The sequence below is a fragment of the Syngnathus typhle genome, linkage group LG12 (assembly GCF_033458585.1).
Source record: "Syngnathus typhle isolate RoL2023-S1 ecotype Sweden linkage group LG12, RoL_Styp_1.0, whole genome shotgun sequence".
Lineage (NCBI taxonomy): Eukaryota > Metazoa > Chordata > Actinopteri > Syngnathiformes > Syngnathidae > Syngnathus > Syngnathus typhle.
The window spans coordinates 6,380,752-6,397,572 of NC_083749.1; the positions used below are offsets into that span (position 1 = coordinate 6,380,752).

Sequence of the window (16,821 nt, forward strand, 5' to 3'; positions counted from 1 at the left end):
TAAACAGCATCACGTTCTAATATATCGGCTAATACTAATCAAAGTAATTATAGCGAATTGATGGAAATCAGTCTGCTAAATTTTCTGGCCAGGGGAACGTGTCATACTCATGTCCGGCATTTTAAATTTGTACTTTCTGTCCCCATCTCTCATAAGCTGTATTATTGCCACCCGATGCTAATTTCCCATGAGTGCCATCATACCAAATAATCACTGCAGAAAAATTATATTCCTGCCATCATATTGGCTCCATCAAGTGGATTGTTTTGGAATTAATACATTTGTTAGAATTATCTTAACATACAAGTGCAAAGAGAGGACACAAACCCCATTAAGATTCGGATATATCGGTTTGGTCACATGCATCCAAACATTCTCAAAGCAGTCAGAGATTTACATTATACTATCATCCTTTTTCAGTAGCACTTGTCCTTATTAAGGTCAAACGCGTGGGAATGGGTGGCGACGTAATAAAACGAGATGTTCATTGAGCATTCGCAATGTCGTGAAAGATATCTTACATTGAAATGATCATAATTCCGTCTAATGACGCATTCAGCTGACCTTCAGTCATAAAAAGCCATTTTATTCAGTCAGCCATCCATTGTCCACCGTTTTATAACACTTGGTTAAATATAACAAAAGCCTCTTTCTATACTGCCTGTAAGAGCTGCCATTTTCTTACCTTATTGCAGTGACGCAAGTGGCGTTAAATAATATAGCTGAATTGAATGATTCATAATATTTGTGCAAAGTGCACTGCCGGAGCTTGGTTTTTTTTGTTCCACGAGGGGGCCGAAGATACCTCAGGGGGTCAGAAAAACAACCCCAAAAAGTTTTACAAACCCATAAAATTCTACAGAAAACGCTGATACAAATGATACAAACGTTAAAGTAATATTAATAATAGTTTCAACATAGTCCGGTCATTTTCAAACACAGCGTTTGAAGGACAGATTCGCCGACGATTGGAGATAAAATACTTCTAAAACGACAGATTTATGATGCGACACGTGTACTCTATCGGGGGGGTCGTCGTTGTCGCAGGCTTGCCAACATACATCATCTGGCTTCCGGACGGACAACTCATTGGCCGAGGATTTACTTTCCTCGGCTGGCAGTGGACATCCGCTGGGCTTGGAAGCCAATATTAAACATTGCTTTCAGTTTCATTCAGCTCTTATGCAACAACATCTGGACAAGGGACCTCGGACGACCAGACCACCCTCTTTTTTTTTTTTAAGCAGCAGTGATTACATCAACAGCAATCCCACCGCCCCTCAATGGGATCAAAACATGAAGGGCATTCCTGTGTGCTTTGACTAACAGCCAAGAAGAGGAATTTCTTCCCCCTCCCTTCACGCTTTCTATTTGCTAATGACGTTGAAATTGTCATTTTGCATTCCCAGTAATCATAAACATCTGGAGTACGCCATCTGTCCATGTTGTTGTTTAATGGGCTTCACTGTTATGTGTGGAAGGGAAAAAAAAAAAAAAGTCCTATTAATGCATCATGCTGAATGCGTTAAGCTGAATGATACGCAACATCTTTGACCTGAGCTTTTTTATGAATGAGTTATCTTATTCTGCTTTATGTCCTTGAGGGTGGGCATCTTTTTCCATTCCAGAAAAAAAAATTCAGGCTACCAGTTGGCACGAGTCAAGTGAATTGACTCATTTGAGCTAACCTTTGCCTCACCCGTCATTCAGGTGTTGATGAAGCCCAGTTGACAGCCTTACGCTGCCTAATTCCAGATTTGTGCCATACGCAGTCCACTTGCTCAGCATAGTAATCCCAAAGGATTGGCAAGTATTTTTAGTAATGTATTTACCGACTCTCCGTTGATCCCTTGATGGGTAGTTGAGTCGCCGGGGTACGCTGTGCAAATGTAGAATGGGAAGTCTTGGTGCGAGCAAGCCAAATGTCCAATCCAGACACTCTTCTCCATTCCGTTCATGTCACGAATACTTTCTGGTGGTTTAAAGTGTACAGCATCAGCAGTCCTACAAGGCTGCCCTTTTTTTTTTTTTTTAAATTAAACAAATAAATAGTAGCAGTCCCCTGTGGTCCGACCCATGACCACACACCGTGTCCTCACCTTGGAAGAGAAACTCTGCTCAAAGCTTGATGATACATTTCAGATAGAGAGAAAATGACAGTGTAATCCAACAGTCAATGCGGCGGCATCATCACAGGATGCTGCCAGAAAGCTCCAAGACTGAGGGCCAAAGAAGTTGAAGGTGTCTGGTGACAAAAATGGATCGAACTTAGAGGTCATCAGAAAGCCACTCTAATTGCCTCCTAGCTTTTGTAAAGACACTCCAGGCATGGCCTAAGCCCGCGTGTACACACCAAACAATCTGAGCTGGTCCAGTGTTTGTTTGCTTGAAACAAATTAGGATTTGCACGCAGGACACGTTTTGCTGAAGGAACTGAGGATGTGACAGGAATTTTGCTGCTGAATGTTTTGGATCGGGACTAGATCCACAGCTTGTCTGCGATATCTTCTGGTTCTTCTCCATCAATCAACATGTGGCCACTGGCATTAGCTATGGGTTTAAAATATCACATTTTATTCTTAACAAATTTACTTGCATCCATGCTTTAAAAAAACAAAACAAAAAAAAAAACAGTGTTATTTGTTAGTCCCCATTTTCTCCTTTAGGGAAGAATTGCATTAAAAGACTAGCAAAGGAAGTAGCGTGCCGTGTAAATATTTGTAATCATGATTACTACTAACAGCACTAATTCTAACAGGAAGTGAAAGCTGCCTTAACTGAAGGCTGCTAATGACTTTTGTTTTTATTTAAAAAAAAATTCAATCACCTATGAAAGGCCATCCCTTGATTCCATCCATCCATCAATTTTCTCTCTGGCTTATCCTCATTAGGGTCAAACATGAGCTGGATCCTTTCCCAGCGGCGTTTGAGCAGAACTGGTTTGAACAGGTTGCCAGCCAGTCACTCTGCTAACAGTTATATCTAATCAAGTGAATACTTAGTATTTTACAGAATTTTCGCTGATCTCATCAGCCCTCTGGCCGAAGTGAAATAAAATAAAAAATGGTCGAATTGTCAAGTATCTCCGAATGGCACTTGGATTAAAGCCTTTGGTAACACATTAAGGTCTCAAGTGACCTTCCAGGCTAAGTGAGGAGCTAATCATTGTCATGCAAGGGAATGTTGCCTGATTGGTTCAGCTAATACCATGAGTTTCATCATTGCTTTTTTAATAGCGTATCCCCCAAAATCCACTGGTCTTTTCTGTTTTTGTTAGTCTCAAAGGAGAAGTCCGAAAGCTCGATTATTGCCAAGGTCATCAAGTCACGTTGAACTTTATTACAATCGTAAATATTCAACATCCTTGAAAATGACAATGCATCTGCTTTTTTTTTCTTTTTTTTTTTTAAATCTCAAGGTTTTAGTCTGTCGATCCTTTCTGTTTATGCTAGAGAGGAAGTCTCTTCAGGACAAACAATATATCGATTAATCGGATCAGTGAGGGAGAGTAAACAAGATGTTGAACTTGGCATACATCCTGACCTGATGACTACATCAGATCTAATTTCATTCCATTCCAGTCCATTATTGTTGCACCAGAATGCAGGATTTATAAGACAAACACACAAAAGCACTTTGTTGTTTGCATACTTGCTAGCTCAAAAATCATGTTGATGCTGTATGTCTATTCATATTTCTGAAACATGTCTCAAAGCTTTCAAATATGTCGATAATATATTTATAGTCTCGTCTACTCATCCAGAAAGGGATCATATTGGCCTTGAGTCTAAATTGAGTCCGTTGTGTTCAATCGAGTATGGCATGGAGTTTGCCGGCCGCCATCAATGCTGCATCTAGTAATGTTGTGGACAGTAGTTACCCAAAGTGGTCAAACTCTCTAAATAAGCATAATCGTTCCATGTAGGACCAAAAGATGCATGGGAGAAAGCTTTAAATCCAGGTCTTAGTCCATTGAGCTCATCCCTATGAATAAAACAAAAGCTAACAGTGTCAAGGTGCCCCAATTTGATACTGCGCTAATGATTTGAGCGCAAATGACTCACTTAGCTCTCCGGTAAAAAACAAAAAAAACAAAACATTGACGCAGCAATACTATGACGTAACTCTGTCTGCTTGACGTGATAACCTGACGTCAAATCCTGCTTATGTTTTGAGGCTGACTAGTACGCTGATTGACCAAATCTATTTTTGGTGCATTTCCGTCCTTAGTTTTGGTGGGCACATTTGTGTACTATGTTCCAACCAGAGACCATTTCCCCGAATAAATTAAATAGGCCAAGAGAAATCCTTTAACTCATTTTTCAGATAATACAAAAACATTTAAACACCTTCTACCTAATATATTGAACGAGAGCAAGAGAAAGGGACAACACAAAAATGAGTGTACAAAACATTGTACCGATCTTGTATGTTTACAGTAAACAAATATTCGTATTTATTTTGGGGGGGAAAAGTCTATATAATTGAAAGCATGGTGCTGGAATGAAAAGAAGAATAAACACGCTAAGGCATCAAATGTTCTCTGTCTGTGTTTACGGCAGACAGGTTCTGGACGTTTCTCTCTAATTGTTTCAGCTGTATGGAGCAATTACCATTTTGATAATTAATCTGTCTCGTTTTAGCGGGCCCAAGATCACTGATTATAACCCTGTTGTGTTGGAGACCCACTTTTCCGGGTGGGGAGGAATCGCCCGTACGCTTACGTCAAGCGGTCACGTGCGCCACACGTGGAAAAAGCTGCCCGGTCTAATGTCATTGATGCAAATCCATCAATGAATCCAGAGAAGTGTCTGACAGCAAACTGTCACTGACTGATGTTCTGGCTGAGGGGAGGCTTTCAAGAAAATGAGCTTCTCACAGTGAGAGCATTCAGTCGCTTGATGAACGACTTCAACTTTTCACCTTTAAAGAGATACAGGGTTGAGGAATGATGCACTGGTCTTTTCCCGGTAAATTGTTTTTTTGTATTGTAGCTGCTGGATGTTGGCACAAAGTCATGAAAAGTCCCAAGTCATGTTCTCCTCACTGCACAACAGCAGCAGCAGCTGTGCAGGACACGTGACTGTGTTCCTGTCACACTGGCAATGAGCTAGATCATGATTGATAAGCTTAAACGTTGTTGGAATGAAGGACATTAGGACAGCCGAACCGAGTTTTCTTTTTTTTTTTTTTTTTATCTCACTTGAGTTTTGAAAATGTTTGTCTTAAACACTTTGACCTTGGTCTTGATTTGGTCGAGACTCTTCAAAGTCTAGACTCCACAGCTTGAGACTTTAACAACATTTGCTGAGAAATACAACGGCTGTACAATATGCATACAAAACATCTCATCTGAAGCCCTCATGTATTTCCACCTTCTGTCATTTTGACGCCTCGGCCCATGCCCTCACAACGACATATCCTATGATAGATTATCTAACGCCATCCTCCCTCGTAATCATAAAAGTAGCCAGAGTAACACGCGACGAACAGCTGGCTTTAAATATAGCTACTTCCACCCCTCCTTTTTCCCCCCTGTGTTCTGTTCCCTGTTTTAATCTTATTATGCAATTTTTATTTTTTGCAAACATTACCCTGCGAACGCACAGCTGAGCGCTCACAAAGTCGACATTCACTCAAATTGAGAGTGAAGGTTTATAGGGGTATAAAAGTTGTTGTCCGCATGTGCCCACACCTGACATTGCGCTGTATCATTTGCCATTCTGATGGGCTCAAATACAGGTGGGAGCACTCGAGTTTCGTCCGCAGATGGGATGTGTTTACAAACCGCGCCCGGCACACCCGATACTTTACATGTAATTCTAGTTGCCTAGCGCCGCGACACGAGGCACTGCAGGTAAAGATTTGACTACAGACCAAGCCAATGGCGTTCGAGTTCTTAGGCAACCTGGTAGATTTCACGTGCGCAAGAGTGGGGTCACGGTGCATCCCCTCTGATCTTGTTGGCAATTTAAAAAAAGAAAAATGAAAATAAAGCATATCTAAAGCCACCCTGGAGATAACAATTAATCATCTCGACAGATCTCGCCACCTGAAAAAGTAACAAAGCCTGTTTATAGTTGCCCCAACATCAACATCCCGACAAACCCCACCTTTAACATTGCGAGAATTTAAAGACGAGATTAAAGATAAAGGCGCATCCCACGCCGAAAGAGATGGCCCATCTTTACTGGACACAACCAAATAATAATTAAAAAAAAAGACAACACAGCCTATTTAAATATGCGTCGGCTTCAACATAGCAACCTGCGTTGTTTGTAGATTACACGGGAGGCATAGTTCACGGCATGATTAATGCTCCCGTTAACCATGTAGCGCTAGATAAATCACGGGCCCCCTGCTTAAAATATAATCTTGGCGGCTTTGTCGTCAGCACGCAGCTGCATCGAAGGACTTTTATGTAGGTCAGGTTAACAAATTGCGCTTCCGCGATGCACTTCGTAAGGTCACCCGAGGAGAAACCTAAAGCTTTCTTTTTGGTTTTCTTTCATACACGTTAGCATCTGAACTTTAGCAATGTTGACTATCATAACCCTCCATCCATCATGAAGCTCTTAATCCCTTGAAGTCTTGGACTTTGTCAACTCCAGAAAGTGCAGGTTCTGACCCGACCTCACATCGCCTCAGTCTTGACTTTATCCTCAGTTCTTAACTGGGCTGTTTATGGTTTGATGTATTTGTGCAGGGTTAGATTAGGTTGTGGCTTAGGTTAAAGTTGTTAGAGTACCCTTAGCGACTGGATAACTTGAAGTAGAGGTAAGAATGTGAGAAAGCCTCTCTCCACATACACACACACACACACACGTACAGTCAGTGTTTATTGCATTAGCAATGCCTACTCGAATGAATTTCAGCACACGTGGAGCCCACTTGACCACCGCACCCTTGAGGCTAATGCAATACCGCCGCAGCCACTTTTGGATCCAACAGCATCTCGCCGAGCAACCTGAGACGTTTCCGTGAAGAGTGGATGAGAGTTTTTGCACCCGCTTCAATTGTTTGATGGTGCTATTAGCCCGACAGATTGGATCAGCCGTGCACTTAGGCCAACATTTGTCGTATTATTTTTGTTTGGACAGCAATAGTGCTTTGCTGGAGCTAAATATTTATTCATTTAAGTATTAAAATAACGGTGGTTACCACTTGTGTGTTTTTGATTAACTAACTAGTTTTGTTGAATGTGCAAACCATACATGTACTAGATTGTGGTAGAATTTGCTGTGGTGATCAATAACTTGCATCTCATGTTTCTTATTTCTACAGTCTGGTGGCAGTTTGTTGTCGTCTTTCCTGAAGACAGACGATCTAGAGTTGGATAAAGACTTTTGGTCACAAAGTAAGTCTTGGAATTGTAACTTAAATCTGATTACTATATTAGATTTAGTAACATGTTAGATTGCCAGTCGATCACTTTTGGTGAACCCCGATATTTTCCATGACCTTTATGACATCCGTGACACTCTGGTTTGTTTACACCCTGGCAATTTTATTTATTTATTTGTTTTTATTCTTGATGGAGCCAACCTTTTGTCCGGGTTGGTGGCTGTCCAACCTCATCCCCCTGCGCTCCGTGATAGCCTCATGGCCCTGGCTTGGAGATGGACCAAACCCGCAATCCTATTAAAATGCTACTCTCCTCCCAGCGCCAATCACACTTTAATTAAAATAGCCAGTCCAGCATGGGCGGAAGTCCAAAGACGACAGGAGAATTAGATGTCATGTGCGTCAAGAAAAATATCTTTATTTATGCATTGATTTAAGGCCCCTCTAAACGGACTTTACATCCAATGACTTGCAAAAAATACAATAAAATTTAAAAAAAAAAAAAAAAATGGGAGGGGCTAGGGGGCTGTACTGCAATGCTGCCATTCTGTTGGCGGCTGATGCTATTTGTGGCATAAGTAATAGCTGCCAGTGCAGGCCTATGAAATGCTTCATGTCAAGATGAGCTATTGACCGTAAGCAGAGATGACTGGGATGTAATCTTAGAGACACAATGCAATTTTAGACTGGCCAATCAGACGGCAGCGGACGGAACATTGTGCTCCGTGGGAGGCCACGTTTGCTCTCAGTTGCAATTGTCACTCTGAGACCTCGTTGCGTCTTTCCCTTAGTTTTTAAACAATCAAATATTTAGTAATAATGTACGTTTGAGTAAAGTTGTCCATGAAGTATACACATATTGTCATTTATGTCAAAACATAAAAAGTAGGAGACTAACTTCAAATTTGTTCCCATTTCTTCCCAATTAATCAATAATCGATTCCACACAAATCACCATCGAGTCTTATACCAATGCAGGGTTAAGAGATTCTTTAACCGTATAAATATATTTTTGTTGTCCTCTGACACGTACTACATCGGGGGATTTGCACATTGTTCAATATCAGTATTACTTTAAGCCATAAATCTTATGCAATCTTTCTCTTTTCGTCTGCCCCCTCCCATCCTGCCTTGCCCTTCCCCTTCACTGGTACCATGAACTGGGGAAGTGAAATTACACAAGAAGGGGTTGAACAGTTGGCATGCCAACTAATCCAACCAAACGAAAAGGGGGGGGGGGGGGGGCGGGGAACAGGAGGAAATAAATGAAGGGATGTCTGTTTCAATTAGGGTAACATTTGGATCATTACATAATAATCCAACCGTAAGCATGCAAAACATCCAAGCTAATATCCTGCCGGGTCATCAAGACAGCCAGCTGCGCTGAATCAGATGTTGCTTATGCTTACTATTATGAAAGAACTATTACCACTTTATTCTCAAAAATAAATCTGCTTAATCGATCACAGCCTCCGAGGAGGCAAAAAAAACCCATCTAGCATAGCATACTAAATTGTTTGTGAAAGAGCATCGGTGATCTCAAGAAACAACTAACAGGAGGAAATTGCTTTTCGACAAAACATGACTACCTACGGGGACTAAACTCGATGTAGTCCTGTAATGAAAGACTACTTACATGCGTTAAATCAAGACCGAGTTGTCGGCCAACGCTGTCATTAGAGCCTCTAATGAAGGACATTAGTAACACGTGTGTATGGGGCTCTGTCCAAATGGAGGCGGTGTGTGTGCGTGTGTGTGGTGAGACTTGTGCAATTGATTCTCCTGATTTATTACCAGTGCACGCTATTACCGCCAAATCCCTCCACATTCCCCCATCGTCAAACCAATTTATCTTATAAAGATGTGAGTGACAGTTGCAGCATTATCCGTTAGCCTGAAACATTAGCTTCCACTCGTTTTCTACTACACATTCTTTTTGATCGTCAGAGGTGGTGTGTTATTTCTTAGTGTACAGTGACCCCCTGTAAATTGCGGGTGATTCCAAAACTAGATAATTATCAATTTGTTGTGATATGTAACCGGCGATCAAACATTTATTTGAGTCCACAATCATAAAGGCCCATAAAGCAAATTTTTGTAATAGTTGTACTAGGTTCATCTTGTTTTTTTTCTTTTTCAATTACTTCACTGGTTCTTCTATATCAAACAATTTATTTTAGGTGGTAAATAAACCTAAAATAATTTTTTTGATATAGAAGAACCAGTGAAGTAAATTTTTGTAATGTATTTTTTGGAAAGGGCGGTGATTCTTTTTATTCCATTTGAAGTATTTTTGTATTTCAGAAGATTTGAATGCAAACCTTTCATTGCAAAAACCATATTTGAATATACAAGAGAACCTCTCATTGTAGACTGAAATATTAGCAGTCATTATGATGCAGCGCTGTATATTGCAATATTGCACAAGCTGCACAACATACCTCGTCGTGTAACACTGAAAAAAAAAAATCTGTTGGCTTTACATAAAAAGTGTGGACATTGGTCTCACCACGCGTTAAAATCCTGTTCAAACCGACATGCCTGACTTTATTTCATGCAACATTGGTGTCGGTAAAACACGATCTGAATGCGTATCCAAGCAATCTCCATGCTTTAAAATGTAAATCCAACATTTTTTTCCCCCCTGGGCGTATTAAGAGATGGCTGATGGGTGCACGCGTCATGTGCGAATTGGAGAGGAGGGAGTGGGGGGGCTCTTGTCCATCATGATTATGTAAATAAGGTGCAGGCAGGAGCTTGTGCAGGTTGAAACCGCAGTGAGACGAGCGTCGTGTGTGCGCGCGCGCGTGTGTGCGTGTTGCACGCGCGGACATTTCGGGGCCGGGGCCCGTCGGTAGATGGCGGTAACCCAAGCAAGCTGATCCAGCGAGCAGGGGAGGGCTCTCGGCCACTCGGGCTCCGGTGTTTGCGGCAGGAGGAGCAGCAGCAGCGGCGCCGAAGCACTGTGAAGGACACCAGGAGAGCTGAGCGGCACCTCTCCGGCTCGAGCCCCCTTCCACCTCCCCGGCCCCCCTCCTTTAGCGCACGAAGCCATGGAGGACAAAGCCAACTCGTTCTCCGGCGCCAAGGAGGAGAAGGCGGACGGGAATAACGCCTTCCAGCGGCAGGACTCCATCCAGAAGAACAACAGCGCGGGCGGCCAGAACACCAAGGAGCACGGCAACTCGGTGGGCTTTAAGGGGGAGCGCGACGAGGCCATGGTGGGCTTCGACGACCTGGAAGCGGCGGCCAGGCAACACGGGTTCATGCAGAGGCAATTTGGGGCTATGATGCAGCCCGGAGTCAATAAGTTCTCCCTGCGGATGTTCGGCAGCCAGAAAGCGGTGGAGAAGGAGCAGGAGCGGGTGCAGACGGCCGGCTACTGGATCATTCACCCGTATAGCGATTTTAGGTAAAACACCTGAACGCACCCCCTCTCCCCTCCTCCCTCCTCCCTCCCGGCTCCGGTCACCCGTGGGTCTGAGAGCTTTCGTGCACACCTTGCACTCAAGCGCGCGTCTCATTGCGGCATTTTGCTGCATCGCACAAACGTCCTTGGACGCAACACAAACACGCTCAAGCGCTCGCGGTGCGCGCGCCTGTCGTGTTTGTGCTGCCACATATTGCAGCTCGTGTAGGCGCCACTCTACCTGCCGATGCACCATCACCAGCATCGAGGCTTGTAAACATTACTCTGCTGCAAGGCAGGGGGGAAGACGACGGACCAAGGAGATGGGGGGGTGCTGGGGCGTCTCTTTTAGTTTTAGCAGTCAGGTGTGATGTCATTTTGAGGGTGGACAACCAGTGGGGTGAGGGCCAGAATACATAAACAGTACATCCTCAGCAGCAGCATAGGCTACTGGCTGGCACCTGGCAGTCGACTGCGATTGACTGGCGACCAGTCCAGGGTGTACCCCGCTTCTCTTGGTTCCAGCACACCCTTGATCGACCATGGGTGTGCAAAGGTGGGGTGGCAAGGTGGCGAGAGCCCCCAGGCAAACACCTGAAGGGGGGGGGGGGGGGGGGGGGGAAATCCACATGTCCGCCCCGCTGTAAGAAAAAATCACACGTGAGTATCACCCAGAAATAATCTTCCGGTCACAAGCATGCCTTGATTGTGAGTTTTTGATGACTTTTATTTTATTTTAAAAAGAAAAGTTTCTTGTAATTTTTTCTCTCTCATGAAATAATGTTTTTGTCCAAAAACAAAATTAATGTAATAAAATATAACTTTTTTCTTGTAAAATTAAGATTTGATTCCCATAGTATCAAAATAATAAGTAATCATTATTATTCAAAATAGTTTTTTCTAGCCATACTAAGACAGATAAATTAAATGTGTATCTTAGGGCTAACCAATATTTTTAAAATAAATTGTTCCATTGATTGATTTATTGGTTTGCTCATTGTATGGTCAATGTTTACCAAAGTAACAGCACATATCAACTGTCTTAGTTTGATTAAAAACAAAAGGTGCAATCATAGAATGATTGCTATTGAGAGACTGAAATCAGAGTATTTGAACAATCTTAAATGAAAGAATAATCTAAACGATTACCTGAATGTTTACCTAGTTGTCATTTCATATGAATTAGTTGTCAACTAATTTTGGCACTTCTATATATGTAGCGATATAGATACGTATGCTGATCTTGCTCTTATGTTGTAGTATGATGGAAAGTGTTGGTGTTGTGGGCTGACTGAAGCTCCGACCGCCTCGTCTAACTCCACCAGTGAAATCAGGTGCACCTCGGCGGCCGTCTCACGGTCCACTTCACCAATTAACGTGTCTCACTCATCCGGGTCCCCATCCTGCGTGCTGTCACCCGTGCGGCTTGACTCAGCTCAATGGTGACCGTCATCATCGGAGCTCTGCTATGCTAGAGAGCCTGCTCCTGTCCCGGGGATCTGTCCTTGGTCCTGAAGTCAGAGCGAGCAATCCCGCAGGAGTGCTTCAGCTCGGAGTTGAACAGGAAGACTCTAAATTGTCCGTAAGGGTCAACGTAAGCAACACTGCTTGCTAGAATTCGTTATTCAACCTTGGTGGAGGTTTGCCACGCTCCAGTAGGTATTTTTGTGGCTGTAATTTGTCGTTGACCAGGAATACGACGCGAGCAGGTTTACCAAAGATCTCTGGCGATCTTGACAAACCGAGACGTACGTGCAGTGTACGCACAGGATTGGTGGTGGTCAAGGATTAGGAGTCAATGATTTTAGGGGTCTTTACAAACCATTATGTAAGGAGATTGACCCATGCCGTTAGAAGATGGGCGAAGCGTGCAACTCGGCCAATTTGCGGTTTTTAGCATAACGGAAATGTTTTTGTTGGAAACCCAAAGCCATTTGTCTTATCCCATACTGGGGTCACAAGAGTTTGGGATTTTTGAAATTTCTATTTCTTTTTTCCTTCTTTTTTTAAAACGCACCTCAGTTTGTAGAACTATTTTTACTAGTTTTATTAAATGTTTCATTTTAGTTCAGTTGTTATTATTTTAGATAGATACTAGATAGAATTTCTTTTCTTTAAATCGTTCATGCTAAATTTTAAGCCTCGTGTTTCGCTGAAAACTCTGACAATCAAACCATACAACGGATGGCCCCAAATTTTGAAAGCAGTTCCCCCTTCGACTTCCGTACCAGCCCCCTGACATTTTCTAAAGGGCACTTTCTGAGGGGGAAGTCGCCCGGGAAATAGCCTTCCTCAGCTAGCTAGCTGCCGTGTCTTGGCCGAGAAGTTTAAGTAGGCCGTTTCTGTTGTTGCTCTCATTTCACATTCAGTGTCTTGTGTTCTTCTTTCATGCTGAGCCCTGAAAACAAAAACATCCTAACATCCATAAAGACTTACAGTATATCCCTTCACTTGAAATTTAACACGCAGCATATTCTTTGTGCAGTGTGGCTGCTTAAAGATTAATGGAAAGTTAGTAGTATACATTATTCAGAAGGTTTTTGGAGAGGTCCCACGTGCAGGGCTCGGTATACCTTTGCATGGGCACCCCAAGAGGCGCCGTTGTCGTCCCTTAAAAGCCTTCTTCGCAGTGTATTTCTTTCGGCAAGTATTACAATATTGCATGACTTCGCCAACGTGCAGGACAATATTATTATTCGCGGCTAAGCTAACTCGATGCGGCCTTGGCAGAGGGTGTATCCGCCCCATTATAAAACATATGCACTTGTTCCTCCAGCTAAGCCTTTCTGCTAGTAGTTCTAAAAATAGCACAGTATTGATCCTCATCAGTAATAGGCCTATAATGAGGCATTGGCATTTACCCAAAGTAATGATGATTGATAATCAGCCGAGATCAACACAGACCTCAAAACTAAGAGGTCTCGTTTGAACTTTCATGGCAAAATATTGGCCCAATTAAAGGTCCTTTCACACAGAGATCTTGCTAAATAAATAAACGGTCTTTGTCTTCCATACAGAACCTAGCGCAGGCGGGACATTTCTCTATTTGATTTCACTCAGCCACAAATTACCCCCGCAAGTCGATGTGTAGATGAGGTCATCATCTCTGGTGTGACAGTGAAAAAAACTTGACGGATTGAGGCGGGTGTCAAATTTCACACCGCTGTCCTGCCATTGCCACCTTCTATTTAAACCCACAAAAAAGATGGAACATCCGGGCTTTACACGCAGCGTAAAAGAGACTTTACACAGGTGACATTTTGCCTCTGTGATGTTTCTGATAATACATCTAAAGGCGGATTGTTGACCTCATCCATTCATTCCGTTTTGGTGCCATTTATATAGAATTGCAAGGTACATATGGCATCTTGACTCTGATATAGTAGAATAACATTAAAAATTTCCTACAGGCATCGTACAAGGAGATTAACAAAACATGCGTGGCAATGATCTGCAGAGTCATCCGTGTTTTTTTCCGTAACGGTTACCAGGTGATGGTGTCTCTGGCTTCCATCGATCCCCACTGAAGTTTTTCCGGCGCGTAGCCGAGCTGCTTGACAAATGAGCACCACAATGCAGTCGGTGGTTACGCCACTTCTGTGTAGCTCTTGATTATCAGACTGCAAATTGAACTCGATGTTTAAGTACGTTCTCAATGTATCGCTGCAGTCCTAACTGGGCACGTCGCACTTTGGTCTACGTGTATCTCGGCCGAAGTGTTAAAGCAAGCGCTTAATTCAATGATGCCGAGAGAGCTGCTCGTGCTGTTAACTGTGTCTGACTGCATCATCACGCTTGGTGACCAGCTCTTGAATAACCAAAGGGCTTTGCAGCAATCCAACATGGGGGCAGTTTTGTTCCTCCCCATTGATTGACCAAATTTTGTGTAGTTTGCGTTGTGTTGTTGTGCCAATGGTTGGCACCATCATGACTTGCCTGATCTATGTTGACTTTTATCGCCCATAAAGTAGAAATGAACTGATTTGATTTTATGAACTCTCAAATTGAAATAACACACTGTTTGTGAGCAAAGCCATTCCATCAGATTCATTGATTAATCAAAAAAATAATCAACCGATTTATTGATTAAGATAATCATTAGTTGCAGCTGTAAAAAGCACTTTTCAATTGCGATACAACTCGTTTTTGTTCTTCCAAAGACACCTTTCACCTGGTACATTCATGTCAAAGACAAATAACACATCTGTCAGACTCAAGGCCCATTTGGCTGCGGTTTGTCGTAAGAATAATAACCTGGATGCCCAGCTCGAGGTTCTTTGCCGAGTCAAGGCCGCGCATACGAAGAGACTTCACGTCAGCGACGGCCCGCGTAAAAATAACCGCGCCGCTATATTCCGGAGGGCCTGGAGCGCCGCTGTTTAGCTTTAAGTGAAGACAATTATCGGACACGCGATCTGCGGGTATTTATGAAGCCGAGGTCGCGGCTTAATGAATTCAAACAGATCCATTACTGCCGGTGCAGACTGCCAGCACAAAAGCAGGCGGCCTGCCAGCTAGCCAGCCAGCTAGTCAATTTTCACCCTTGTAGGATGGTGTCAGAAGGGAGTTTTTAGTCACCGCCTGATAGAATGCCTGAAAGCATTTATTTTCAGACCTGATCGGCGATCCGGGGACGCTCGAAGGGGCTGGTGAATTGCTAACAGCCTGGACCAAGGCCTCGCTCTCTCTTCCTGCGGGCCCGAGTTATTGTCTGTCAGAAATAGCCCAAAATCATGTTCATAATGGAGAAGGGTTGTCCTAATACTAAAATAATTACGATAGTATGCTAAAATGGGCCAATGGAATGTTTTGCTTTTGTCAACATAGAGTTGGCATTGTGAATGAGTGGATAGCTCACTATCTATATATGCCTTGTAATTGACTGGTGACCAATCCAGAGAGTGCACGGTCCAGAAAATGGATTAAGTCGGCCTCTGTTGCGCAATATTGAAACAGGAACAAAAAAAAAGGAAATTGCTGTTGAATCTGAAAAACAAAACGATAATAATTGTAATAGTCTCTTCCAGGTTCAATGTGCCACATTTATTTTTTTTATTAACCGCACGGGCGATTTTTTTAAGCCAATTATAGGGAAGCTGTTATGTAATATAATAAGACGGCAATCATCCTGAACTAAGTCGTCGTTTCAATATAATTCATTTATTCCAGCGCCACCTTCAGAAAATGTATTTTAACTGGAGAAAAAGGTATTTCAAATGTAACATTTTAAAGCACCAAAGACTTATCTGATAAAAATGTTACATTTTCTTGTGATTCAAATGTGGGCTTAGTGCTTGAATTTTTTATGAATATTATGTAAAAAATGTAAATAAAAATGTTAAAGTGCATTGTGATGTTTTTGTTTTAGCTAGTTAAAAAATATTAAAATTGGGAATTTATTTACCTGAAGTGAAGCTAGGTCAACGCATCCGTTATGATCTGGCCTCTGTTTTTTCATTAAACACTATAAAATATATTTCAGGCATTTTCTTCCCCCAAAATACAGTGTTTTGCCAATTTTGATAGTTGACTAACCTAAAGTATGTGTCATGTGCCCGTCTCTGCAGGTTCTATTGGGACTTGATAATGCTCATCATGATGATGGGGAATCTAATCATCATTCCTGTGGGAATAACCTTCTTCTCAGAGCAGACCACCACCACCTGGCTGGTGTTCAACGTGGCCTCGGACACCATCTTCTTGGTGGACCTGGTCATGAACTTCAGGACGGGCATCGTCAACGAGGAGAGCTCTGAGATCATCTTGGACCCTAAGGTCATCAAGATGAACTACTTGAAGAGCTGGTTCGTGGTGGACTTCCTGTCATCCATACCGGTGGATTATATCTTTTTGATCGTGGAGAAAGGCTTCGACTCAGAGGTGTACAAGACGGCGCGCGCTCTACGCATCGTCCGCTTCACCAAGATCCTCAGCTTGCTGCGCCTCTTGAGACTGTCTCGACTCATCCGGTACATTCATCAGTGGGAAGAGGTGGGTACGCAACCTTAAAAGGGGGGTCACTGCAGAGGTCCGTGTAAAACTAATACCGTCTGTCAAATGCAGAGGTG

At 42.8% G+C, this 16,821-nt stretch overlaps 2 protein-coding genes across 2 annotated transcripts in view; both read left to right on the top strand.

The window, feature by feature from the left end:
* Window positions 1-16,033, top strand: part of LOC133163394 (probable E3 ubiquitin-protein ligase HERC1) — a 44,394-nt gene extending 28,361 nt beyond the window's left edge. Inside the window, exons 87-88 of the mRNA XM_061293240.1 lie at window positions 7,285-7,357; window positions 12,014-16,033. The gene's annotated coding sequence lies outside the window, so the exon portion shown is untranslated. The remainder of the gene's footprint in view (window positions 1-7,284; window positions 7,358-12,013) is intronic.
* LOC133163395 (potassium/sodium hyperpolarization-activated cyclic nucleotide-gated channel 1) overlaps window positions 8,596-16,821 on the top strand; it is a 45,326-nt gene continuing 37,100 nt past the window's right edge. Inside the window, exons 1-2 of the mRNA XM_061293241.1 lie at window positions 8,596-10,756; window positions 16,321-16,744. Of these exons, the coding sequence (XP_061149225.1) occupies window positions 10,398-10,756; window positions 16,321-16,744 (783 nt within the window). The 5' untranslated portion in view covers window positions 8,596-10,397. The remainder of the gene's footprint in view (window positions 10,757-16,320; window positions 16,745-16,821) is intronic.